The following is a 12,118-nucleotide window of genomic DNA, read 5'->3' as shown; positions in this document are numbered from 1 at the left end:
GTGGCAGATGAAAGCTCAGGGCACAGTGGGACCCCAGGTGCAGGAAAGAGGGCGTGGTGGTAAGAGGAGGTTTCCTGTGAGAAGGATGGAGGTAACCATTCTAGGCTGCAGGCCAGGCAAGTGGTTTAAATCTCTGTACCTCAGTTTCTGCATCCCTAAAATGGGAATAATAAGAGAATCCACTTTGTGGGTTGTTGTGAGGAGTAAATGAGTCCATTTAAGGAAAATGCTCAGAACCCAGTGCCTGACAGGCAGTGTGTGTTACAGTTTACCTGCCATGACCATCATCATCAGGACATGATTCAATGTGGGATATGTGTGAGCCAGAATATAGCACCTCAGTGTCACTTGAGCCTTGCAAACCAGGACTGTAGATGCCATGCAAGGAGGCTGGAGAGCTAGGCAGGGACTGGTTCCTGAAGATGCTTGGGGTTCAAGGTCAGAGTTTGGACTTGACATGAGGACAGTGCAAGGGTTTTAAACAGAGAAGGGATCACATGACAAGATATACCTGAGTAAGAATACCTGAGTCCTTTGTTGGGATAACCAAGTTACCGTTTAATAGAATCATCTCTAACCACCCCTTGGCTTCCTGACTTGGCCCAAATGATTGACAGTCCTTGTATGTCCCCAGTGACCACTGCCACTGCTATTGCTACTTCTAAGTCATTGTTATTATTTAGAGAGAGCTGAAGTAAGTGGTAGTGGTAGCAACTACATGAACTGTAATTCTTGTTGATAATGACATTTGTAACTCACTCTGAAAGTGGGCTTTTGACTCCATGCTAAGAATCTAGGCTTAATTTTCCTGGTCTGAGTTACAGATTGGCAGCCCAAAAGCCTAAGGGATTCTGCAGTTGTGTTTTGTTTGCCCTAGACAGTGTCTTTTTTTTTTTTTAATGAGCTTGCATTTAAAATAGGAATAAATTACACAAAAATCTCCATTTCTACATTTACCTGAAAAGTTAGAAGATCAGATACCACAGCACTCTTCTGAAGGCAAAGTCACTTTCTTGCCCATGCCCTCTGGTTGGTATTTCTTGAGTGCCCGACTGATTCCCACATTGCGGTGTTTGACTGGCTCCTGAAATGGAGACTCCTGCCTTAGGCAAGGGAGAGGTGATGTGTGCAGGTGGCACACACTCTGCTTCCAGAAGAGTCCTGGGGATCAGGCTGTCTCCCCTCGACGACCCCCTTTCTGCTTCTTTGTGTTCAGGATGGCCAGTTACAAAGATGGGAAGTGAGGGTGATGCAGGGAGTGGGGGGTGCATGACCTTGGACAGTTACTCAAGTGCAAGGGAATGGTGTGTGTCACAAGATCAAAACCTCTCTCTCTCTCCTCTGGTTCCCTCCTTCTCACCCCCACCCCCTCAAGATCGCGAAGCCGGCCCCGAAAATCTCGCCGCCACCGCCATCACCACTGCCCCTCACGGTCCCAGAGCTCAGAGTCCCGCTCCTCAAGCTGCGACAGCAGGTAACCCCCGCCCCGAGGCATCTCCTCACCCCGACCACAGCCCAGAGCCCGGCTAAGACACCGCCACCATCAGCTTTGCCTCCACCGTCACTTTGGGGAAGCCGCTCTCCCAGCAGAGGGGCAGCCCCTGCCTCACACTTGAACTGTCACCACTTCCTTGCAGAGGGGCTGCAGACAGGACTTGCTGCCTCCACTTACAGGGACAGCGGCCACAGGACTTGCTAACACATGGCCAGGTGCTAAGCACTCCTCAAGGTCCGCTGCATGATCCCCTCTGCACCCCTAGGAAGGAGGCACCATTGTCATCCCCACTTTAGAGATGAGGAAACTGAGGCACAGAGAGGAACTTGCCAGGCACTTAGCTGCTAAGTGACAGAGCTAGGACTGAACTGGGGCATCTGGTTCACTTGGCTGTCTCTCTCTCAGGCTTGCTCTAAGCACAGAGAAGCTAAGCGACCTAGGAAAGGCTACCTAGCACAAGGTATCTGGTTCTGTGGCCCTCCCGAGGCCTCTTGCTCCTAACGTTGACCCTCTTTATGCTGACACATTGGCTGCCCTGGCCTGAGCAGGGGAAGAGGCTCTTGTGGATGAGAAGAACAAGAGAAAGAGGGAGTGGGCCTTCGTGGATGTTGGTGTTTGAAATTGTTGAGACCATTGGGAATGTCAAGGGCCCCTTGATGGTACCAGGCCAATTTCCAGATGTCAGAGGCTCTTTTATTCTTTCTTAAATCCTTCTCACACTTGACCTATGTAGTCACGCAGTCACCTCACCTGGGAAGATTTAAAAATCTCGCTGTCCTGGTCCCGCCGCATTCCCGGCGAAGTCAGAATGTCTACAGGAAGGAAGAGGAGGAAGAGAAATGGGAATCCAAATTCCACTCCGAACCAGGCACTGTGCTGCAATTGCAAATAGATTTTGTCTCTTAATCATCCCCGTCACACCATGAGCCAGACCAGAGCTTCTCTGCCTCGGCTGCTCCATGATTGCTTTGGAAGTCTAAAAATACCAGCGCCTGGATCCCATCTCCAGACATTCTGATCTAATCCAGATATGCGTGGAGCAGGTGTGGAAGCAGCGCCTGACATCGAGGACTCGGCCCAGTAGCTGTGGTGTTCCCACATCACACAAGGCTGCTCTGTGATCCTGAGTGATCCAGACAAAACCAAGACCCTCTTGGAAGCAGGTGCAAGCCTGAACAAAACAGGGACTTTGTCCACGACCCCAAAGTGACCCTGCATCTCTCCATCCTCTATCTTTACCAGTGGTAGCCTTAACCTCAGTCTAGTCTCCCCTCCTTCTAGGTAAGACTGGTGAAGACGCCCAATCAGAGAATTACCTCTGTTCCCTGACAGCATCCAGTCAGATCAAAGCCCCAGCTCTTTACATGCTTCCCAGGGTCCCTGACCACATGCTTCTAATAGATTCTCTCTGACCACCACCCACCCGACAGAGACGTCCTCCACTCGCCCATGGTGCGTGTTCTCCATCACTGCAGGGAGCAGTAACAAGATGCTTGTTTGAGCACAGGGTGCCCCCGTTGGCCTTTGTCCGGAGGGCGTTGACACACTGAGCTCGACTGCATGATTGACCTTTACAGATGAGAAGCCTGCGTGTTGGTGGGCAGAGGGGTGACTGGCAGAGCTGGCGCCAGGACCCAGGTCTGTGTGACTCAGCCCAAGCCTGGGTGGGAGGACGGTGCAGATCCTGCTTGCAGACTCTCAGTGGCCGCACTCTACCCTTTCTAAGGCTCACCTCTTCTGAAAGGGGCGCATATCACAGGCCCTCACCCCAGCCTTCCTTCTGCGAGCACGCCTCCTGCTGCTATTGCCGCAGCTTCCCAGTGCCTGTTGCGCTAAGGGACACTCCAGCAGGTGTGGGAGCAACCTGAGAGCTGGCCCTTGGGCCACTCAGTAGAGAAGTGAGAGGCCCTAGAGCAGAGAGGGACACTCCAGTGCAAGAACCAGAGGCACTGGTCCCCACAGCACCCTCGTTCTGCCACTACAAGCTGTGTGATGTCAGGCAGGTTCCTAAACATCTCTGAGCCTCAGCTCTCTCATCTGGGAATAAGAAATAATACCTGCCCTGTCTGTGTCTTTGAGATGGAGAGAGGACTGTGAAAGCACCTTACGAAGGGCTTACAAATGCCATGAAAATCCATAAGGTGTTATTTTTATCACTACTGTGACTCAGAGCTAAATAGTAATGCCGAGTCCAAATACACCCTTTCTAAGGAGTCAGAGATTCCTTTAGTTTCCGACACAGACAGGCAGCCAGATCTACATCTGACAAGCCTGCAGAAGGCATCTTTGTCGTTTTCGTCAGATTTTTTTTTTCAAAAGTTTTGGGTGACAGTCAATAAGATGCCTCTGTTTCACAGATGGTGAAGCCAGATACACAAAGACACACAGATATAAGCAGTTACATTTATAGACAAACACATGAAAACACAGATGGACACACCCAGACGTACACACAGTCACGTACAGACAGGCAAGCAGAGAGACAATCACAGGCACACAAAGCAGAGCAAACTGAATCAGGATCATCGGGACCCTTTCTGTCTTCACAGCTGCATCCCCAGCCCCGACCAGTGCCAGGTACATGAATACACATTTGTCAAACAAACGAGAGAATGAATGAACACGGACAGGTGGGTGAGCAGAGGGACGCATACATAGTTTACGCAGACACACCCAAACACACTCTGCTGTCCTCAGATCCTATTAGGCCTTCAGTCACCTCTCTGCCACGCTCCCCATCAAAAACCCTCAGATCTCTCTGCCCTGCCTCCAGGCACCGTGGCCGGTCCCCCGAGGGAGGGCGGAAGTCCCGTCGAAGGCACTCTCGCCGCTGCTCCAAGACCCTCTGCAAGGCCAGCCCAGAGGCCCGGTCCAGCCCCCAACCCAGCCAGCCCCTCCAGATGCTCAGCTTCCTGTCAGCCAGGGGTGTAGTAAGTATTCTGCACAGCCTCCTCTGCCAGTCTTGGCCGGGACACTTGGGGGAGGTGGAGGCACAAGTTCAGGGCAGTGTATGACACATTTTAATTCAGTTTCGGGCAAATATCCCACTGGTTTCAGACCTCCTTCTTGATTTAACTGAATGGTCATTCACCAGCCTTTGGCAGCACTTGGCTTGGGGACTTGGCAAGTGGGGGGGGTGTGTGGGGTGGGGGGAATGGGGAAAACCTGAAACACCCAGGATCTTTATGAGGGGAATGGTGAAAATACATTCTGGTCTTCAGAGTGACATCTGCAGGAGGGCATGTGTGAGACACCGTAGGAGGTTTCTTTGGGGAAGGAGAAGAGGGGTCTTTGATGTAACAGAGGCACTGCAGCTTTGCAACGAGGTCTGTGTCTTTGACAGCTAGGCTGCAGCACTGATGAGCAGATGGGATTTGATATCACCCATATTAACTCGGCCTAGAATATATATATATGAGAATTTTCCTCCAAGGAGGTGATAGCACTTAACCTCTCATATTCACACAAGGTCTCAGGGAGTTGAGGACTCAGCTGTCTTCACTAGTTGCTTCCACAGGTGGGACCAAAAAGCCAAGGCTCAGAAAGATGAAGGTATGGAGTAAAGCCATAGGGCAAAGCAAGAGTGAATCCATTCGAGAAACTGGCCTTAAATGGGATCATGCAACAGTCCCTTAGGTCAGCAAGGAGGGTCAGCTTCAGACAGTTTGATGCCAGGAAGTCTCCTCAGCAAAGCATTTGGAGTTGGGTCTGAACTCGGCTTCTTAGCTGTGTAGCTTGGAGAAAGTCATCCAACCTCTTTGAAACTCAGTTTTCTCATTGGCAAATTTGAAATAATACCACTTCCATGGGGGGTTGTGGGGGATACCCAGTAACAGAAAGTCTGTGAAAGCCTTTTGTAGACTCTAAAGGGACAGACACAGAAACAGGAGGAGACTCGACACAGACGTAGCTTTCACGTACACCTGACAACTGGGAAGGGTCCTGTCTCCTCTAGCTAGGCGTGGGTGTGAAAATTTCAGAGAGCTGCTCCCTTAGAAAGGATGAGGTGGAAGTAAGGAAAAGCTCTGAGGTTCTTGCTGGGAGGTCAAGGAAGAGAAGGTGATGATAAACATTGGTTGGACACAATAGTTATATCCACAGTGCATTCTGAGAATCTCTTCTTTACCAGTCAAGACATCTGTATCATGAAGGTATAATTCTGCTGTAATCTGCCTTGCTGGAACCGTCCGCAGCTCACCCCAGGCCCTTCTTTTGCAGAGCGAGGGTACCTATAGTTGCTCAGTATTTGCAGATGGTAAATGCTCGTGTTCCTTCTCCCCTCCATGAATGCCTATGAAAGTTCTTCCCAGTAAGGCAGAGTCCAGAGGCCTGGGCTCAAGACTTGGCTTGGCCAGACAAATCCTTTTACTCCTTCCAGCCTCAGCTTCCTCAACTGGAAAATAAGCATGATTATCATACCTGTGTCCCAAAGGAATTGTTGCAAAGGTAGCACATTTAAAATACCAGCAATAAGAGGTGGAAGAATGGTTTTAAGTTAGTGAAAGCCACCCAACCTGTTTGGTCACGGTATTTATGGCAGCCATTCGGTGGCCCCAACTGACACTCCATAAAAAGTGCCACTGGGAGCAAATGGCTTGTATTCTCTCACCTGGGACAGTTTCCAAACCGTCAGGACCAAGGTGTTGCAAAAAGCTGAATTTTAACGCCCCCAGCCCCCAAAACTGTTGTCCTCCCACACCAGTGAGTGAGGCACCAGATTGGCCATTGGCTCTTAGGGCCCAGCCCCTACTAGAAGAGCAGAGAACTCATCCATACCTAGAAGGCATAGGCCTTAAGAGCCCACCGAACCCAGTGCCCAGATTCCAAAAGGAGAATCTGAACTCACAGATGAGAACTGCCTTCCAGGGGCTCCAGCAAGTCAGAGTTGTTAAAAACCTGAGATTATGATTTTGTGATCAAACCCTGGTCCCAAGTCAGGGATAGTTAAAATATTTAAAACTTTGTCAGCTGCACTTTCCTCATCCTTTAGAAAATGCAGATAATAAGCCTCTTCTTCAGAAGCCTTCTTCAGGGGACAAAAGCAAAATAATTTCGTAAGCAGCTAAGCCTGGTACTTGGCACAGGGGCAAAAATAAGCGAATAGTAGAGAGTGTCCAAATGACAACACTCCAGATGCTGGCTCTGTATTTTCCAACTGTGGAACCTTGAGCAAGTTACATAAACTCTCCATGCCTCCGTCTTTCCCGAGTCTGCAGAATGAGGATAATAGTAAGACCTACCTCATAAGAGGGATGTTGTAAGGATGCAACGACTCACTGTAAGACTTTTAGACTGAAGCAGGTGAGCGGTAGGTCCTTCGTTGCTGGCGGTGGATAGAAGTAACAGCAGTACCAAGAAGGGAAGTGGTAATAATAGTGGCAACAATAGCAGCGGCGCTGGTGACAGTAACGGAGCAGGGGGAACGGCTCCAGGCCCAGGCCAGTCTGCGGATGAGTTGAGACCGCAGGTAGAAGCCCTGCTTTCAGTTTCCTTCCATCCTTGATGGCAGCTGTAGCCCACATGGCTGGCCCCACCTTTCTCATGGCTGCCTGACTCCTGGGGGCATCAGGTACCCCTCAAGTCTGGCCCTCCTAGGGCCCTCCACACTGGGTTCTTTCTCATCCTCTCTCCCGCACAGGCGTGGGTGGAGAGGACACCAGGGTGGACCAAAGGTTTTCCAAGAGTCCAAGATTTTCCCGAGCTCTCTGCTAAAGAGAACAGCAAAGTCACTGTCATTGAATCACTTGCTTGACTTGTTCAAATCTACCAATTATCTAAGCATCTATAAAGCGTCAGTTCTGGCGTAGCCCTCAGGATCCAGTGAATAAGAAATGGCCTGTGCCTTCTTATAAAGAAGACAGACAACACTGTAATGGACAATGCACAACAATGGATGCTATGATGGGACGGGGGTAAGGAGGCAGGGAAAGAGGGGACTGGGGTTTGAGTTAGGTTAAGGCAGCGGAGACTAGACAATGGAAACAGGAATTGATTGCTGGAGTCAGGATGGAGACAGAATTCCAGCACAGGAGATGGGGTTCTGGAGCTGGAGCATAAGAGATGTCCTATGCCATCATCACAGCTCATGGCAGGCATCTTGTATGCACAGCTCTTTAAAGAATCACGGTGGGCACATGACATCAAGGGGGCCTATTTACATATGTGAATATGCAAATAATAAATAAGCTGATGATAACCAGAAATCCTCTTGCTTGGCCAGAGCCCTAATCCAAATGGAGGGTCCCAAGGAGTCAGTCCTTTGTGGCCTTATTCATTTCTTATCTACACTCAGTCATCTCCGTTCAAGGCATTAGAGAGACAGATGAATAAACAGGCTTCTGAATTCCAGAGCTCATGCCCTAGTCATCCACAGAATACTGAAGTACTGTAGGATAAATATTGTCACTGGGACTGAGACTGAGTCCGTATTTTAATACTTGCAAACCAGCTGATAAATAGACCCTGTCGCCACCCACTCTCTAGTCAACAAAGCCATCCCTTTCCTCCTCTGAGACCCTCTGGACCTTCTCACAGACCAACAGCTGAACACTGATACCTGACAGCCCTTCAGTGCCAAGCCTGGTTACTTTCAGATGGGGCAGTACTCACACTCGACCAGTTGCTGAATATTTTCAATATCAGCCTTGGAGGTGATAGAAGCAAGTATAATATGCAATAGGACCACAGAGGAAGGACCAGACAATGTCTAAGAGGTCTTGGTATCTGAGAGGACCTTATAAATAAAGGAACATATGAGTTGGGCTTTGTAGGATGAGTAGGAGCTCACCCAGTTGAGTTGGCTGATGAATAAAGGGAACGGTGAATACCACTACATGCCAGGCACAATCACATGCTTTACACAGGTGGTTTTTTTTTCCCCCCCTCATTTGATTCACAAAAAAATTTTTTGAGGTAGGTGCCATCATTCTCACCATTTTTCAGGTGGGAAAACTGAGACTCCGAGAGGCCAAATGACTTAAGTAGATAGCCCATTTAGGAGGAACAGGAGCTAGTATGAATCGTGGCTTATATCTCAGAAGCTTACTGTGATAGCCAGAGGGCCAACTGGATGGCAGAGAGGTTGGTGGCTCCAAAGTTTGGCCACACCCTGTCCCTGTAGCAGAGGGTCCTCAGTTAGGTCTACCCTAACTGGATGAGGAATTTAAAGGGGCTGATCAAGACTGAAGTTAGACTCAGGAGAAGGCAGGCTTCTTTTCTCCTCCTGCCTCCAGCAAGCCAGCAGTTTCCACATAATCCTTGTCGACAAAAACTTGCACAGATTGAAAAAAAAAAAAGCAGAACTTAGGCTCCATAAAGGAGGGCCTCATTTGTGAACAGGAGGAAGCCGGCGAGGATAGTAAGGACGACAGGAGCTTTGGAGCAGATCCAAACATTTGGCGTTTTTGACCTCATCTCCCTGTGAGACTGAGCCATAGCTCACGCTTCCCTGAGCACCTACTATGTGCTGTATTCTACACGTGCCATTGCATGTATTTCTTATAATAGCCTTTGAAGGGAGCTTCCATTAGTACCCTTATTTTATAATGAATAACCTAAAGCCTGGAAAACTTAAGTAAAAGGTACCTATTAAGTGGAGAAGTGAGGATTCAAACCCAAAACATCTGCCCTCAGGGTCCAGATGCTTAATGACCTGACCTCCCTTATGTCATTTTCTTTTGCTGGACATTGTGTCCCAATCTGTACCTTTAACTAATAATCATATCTATTTCATGGAGTAGTTGTGAGGGTGGAATTAGCAGTTGTCCATTTAGTTTTAAAATATGCACTAAGCACCTACTACGTGCCAGGCGCTTGGTGAGTAGCAGTGAACAAGACAGACAAGGTTTCTGCCTTCATGGAGCTTCTATTCTGGGAGCAAACTCAGCCTGGCGCTAGGGACATAACAATATACAGTAGTTGCTAGTGTTATGATTTGTCATCATAATGGCTTAATTAAACTTGCTCCTGATAAACCCAGACATGATGTTTTTGAAACATCCCTGGCCTCGAAAAGTTTAATTGTATCTAAGATCTCAGACAAACTTCAGAACAACTCTAGGGGAATGACAGGAAAAGCCTCCTGTTTTGCATACCAGGGGAAATGAGCCTGAGGGAGTATACATGGAGGGCCCAGCCCTCCCATGTCTGCCCCAGGTTCTTGTACATCCTGCAAAAGGCTTTGAGCCCTTGCTCAAACTGGGAGACTCACTATTCAGTTCCATTCATTGTAGTTTGGAGAGGAGAGGGACTAAAATGCAGAAGGGGCTGGGAGACTCAGGCATGTGGGACCAGTTATCCTTTTTTTTTTCCCCAGTTATTCTTTTTAAATGGAAAATGGAATCACATTGTCAACTTTTACTTTTGCCAAGCAAGGATGGAAAAAAGAAAACCACCCTTTTCTATAATGAAAGGGACATGTACCAGGCAGAAGAGGGGGAATAGCCATGGCCTCAGAAGAAAGGATGAGACTTTAAGTCAGATGCATTTAGCTGGATGAAGAACTCATTCCACTGAACTTATTTTCTCATTTGAATTTGGACTTGTGAAAATTTTGCCTAACTGGAGCCATGTAGAAATTTTCAAGAACAGGTAGGCTGAGGGCTATCAAGAGGGGCTTCTAAAACAGGAAGGGCGAATAAGAAATGGTGAGGTTGAAGCTACCAGTCCCCTTCAGCTTCCTGATGGAGGGAAGGAGAGAGGAGGCAAGATTATGTCCCTGGGCCCAAGGTCAATTTTATTGAACAGCCCAATGGGACAGTCCCCTACCCCGCAGCCCTAAAGGACTTTGTCATCTCCCTACCATCCTCAGCAGATCCCTGTCTTTTTTCCATCCCTCCCCCTCTCAAATGAACTCCTAACAGGTCAATGAATCTATTCTGTTGCTGTCTTCCTAATTAGTGTGCAAAGGAAGATGAACAACAGGGAGGAAAATAAACTTAATGTCTTTGTGAAACAAAAGGGTTTAAAAAAGGGAGGGGGGCGGGAATAACCAGAACCCTCTAGCTAAAAGCTCCGCCATCCAGCTCTACATTCACATGAGAATTTCCGGTCCCCCATATGGCAGGGAGGGAAAAAAAATTTATAGCCATCTCTCTCCATGGGGCCATTTGAAGCTCAGTAAATGGACTTGTTCAGTTTAATTGGAATTCTCTTCTTGATTGTATTTTTGTAACCTATTAGGCCGTGCTGCCTCTTGATCTCAGAATTCAGCTGAAATTAAATTTTGAAGTGTAAGTGAGAGGGTGCCTTTTTTCCCCGTTCTTGATTAAATAATGATTTGAAACAAAAACAATAAATAACAGTGCCAGCTTCCCTGGAGGGCTGAGAGAGACTCCCAGTGAAACACCAGGAGCTGGAGCTTGTGGTGGGGGATTTAATTACTTATTAGAAAAATCCAAGTGTTGATGCTGAGTATATTAAGGAAAAAGAAGAGGCAAGCTTATGAGTTAAAAAAAAAATGAGCTTCACATTCACTTCAGTTCAGTTCAGTTCAGTGCTCAGTCGTGTCCGACTTTTTGCAACCCTATGAATCACAGCACACCAGGCCTCCCTGTCCATCACCAACTCCCGGAGTTCACTCAGACTCACGTCCATCGAGTCAGTGATGCCATCCAGCCATCTCATCCTCTGTCATCCCCTTCTCCTCCTGCCCCCAATCCCTCCCAGCATCAGAGTCTTTTCCAATGAGTCAACTCTTCGCATGAGGTGGCCAAAGTACTAGAGCTTCAGCTTTAGCATCTTCACATTGGTGGGGGCTAAAAGAATAAAGGGAACATACTCATTTGTTTAGTCCCAATGGCCATGAGTTTGTGAAAAGCAATCTGTCCTTAAAGAAAATCTGAGACTGGCAATCATTACCCAAAAGGGAAGAGCGTGTAATAACTCTGGGGTCTGGATAGGGCTCCATGGCTCTGGTCTCCTGACTCCTTTCACTGACAAAATCCAAGAGGGTTTGAAAGGGCAGAGATGGGGAAGATGGGAGGGAGACATGAAATGCACAAGATGCCCTATGTTTGTGCTGCTTTCAGATAGATTCTGGGTAGCGATGAACACTTAGAACAGAGAGTCACAAACTTAGATGTCTCCGGGGCCAGTCCACTAATAGATACAGGCAACAGGGACCCCGTAAGGCCTGAGGACAGGAAAGCACATGCCCCATCTAAAGGAGCAGCTCCAATTACTCACAAACTGATTATTACCCAGCAGGAATGTCAACTCAATCTTGCCAGATCCTCTTAGGTTTCAGCATGAACTAGAAATGGGTTTGCTATGTGAGTATGCCCAACTACAATGTTGACAGATCCTTCAAATTTATTGGCAAACATAAATTTGCTTAGCCAATAAGTGCGCCAAAGAAAGCATAACTTGAAACTCTGAAACAAAGCATAACTTGGCCTGTCAGTTTTCTAGGGGTGATTTGGGGTGTTGAGACATGCTGTCCATTTACGTCCCCACCCCCACTTCACATACTGCCAGTGTCCAGCTTCCAGGTATTGCTCTCTGGCTGCCAAAGACCACTTTGCTTGGCTGGGCGGCAGTTTGAAACTGCTGGAGAATTGACCCGTCTTGGGGGCAACCTTTAACCCATGAGTGGTGAGGAACTGGTGTGTAAATATCCAGCTC

The 12,118-nt window shown here is 48.1% G+C and overlaps 1 protein-coding gene across 1 annotated transcript in view; it reads left to right on the top strand.

Annotated features, from left to right (window-relative positions):
- SRRM4 (serine/arginine repetitive matrix 4) overlaps positions 1 to 12,118 on the top strand; it is a 45,189-nt gene that overhangs the window by 15,199 nt on the left and 17,872 nt on the right. Inside the window, exons 6-7 of the mRNA XM_069557942.1 lie at positions 1,376 to 1,474; positions 4,269 to 4,425. Coding sequence (XP_069414043.1) covers positions 1,376 to 1,474; positions 4,269 to 4,425 — 256 coding nt within the window. The remainder of the gene's footprint in view (positions 1 to 1,375; positions 1,475 to 4,268; positions 4,426 to 12,118) is intronic.

Source organism: Ovis canadensis, chromosome 17, assembly GCF_042477335.2.
Source record: "Ovis canadensis isolate MfBH-ARS-UI-01 breed Bighorn chromosome 17, ARS-UI_OviCan_v2, whole genome shotgun sequence".
NCBI lineage: Eukaryota > Metazoa > Chordata > Mammalia > Artiodactyla > Bovidae > Ovis > Ovis canadensis.
The sequence above is the reverse complement of the archived record's forward strand: the minus strand, read 5'-3'. Positions and strand labels throughout refer to the sequence as shown.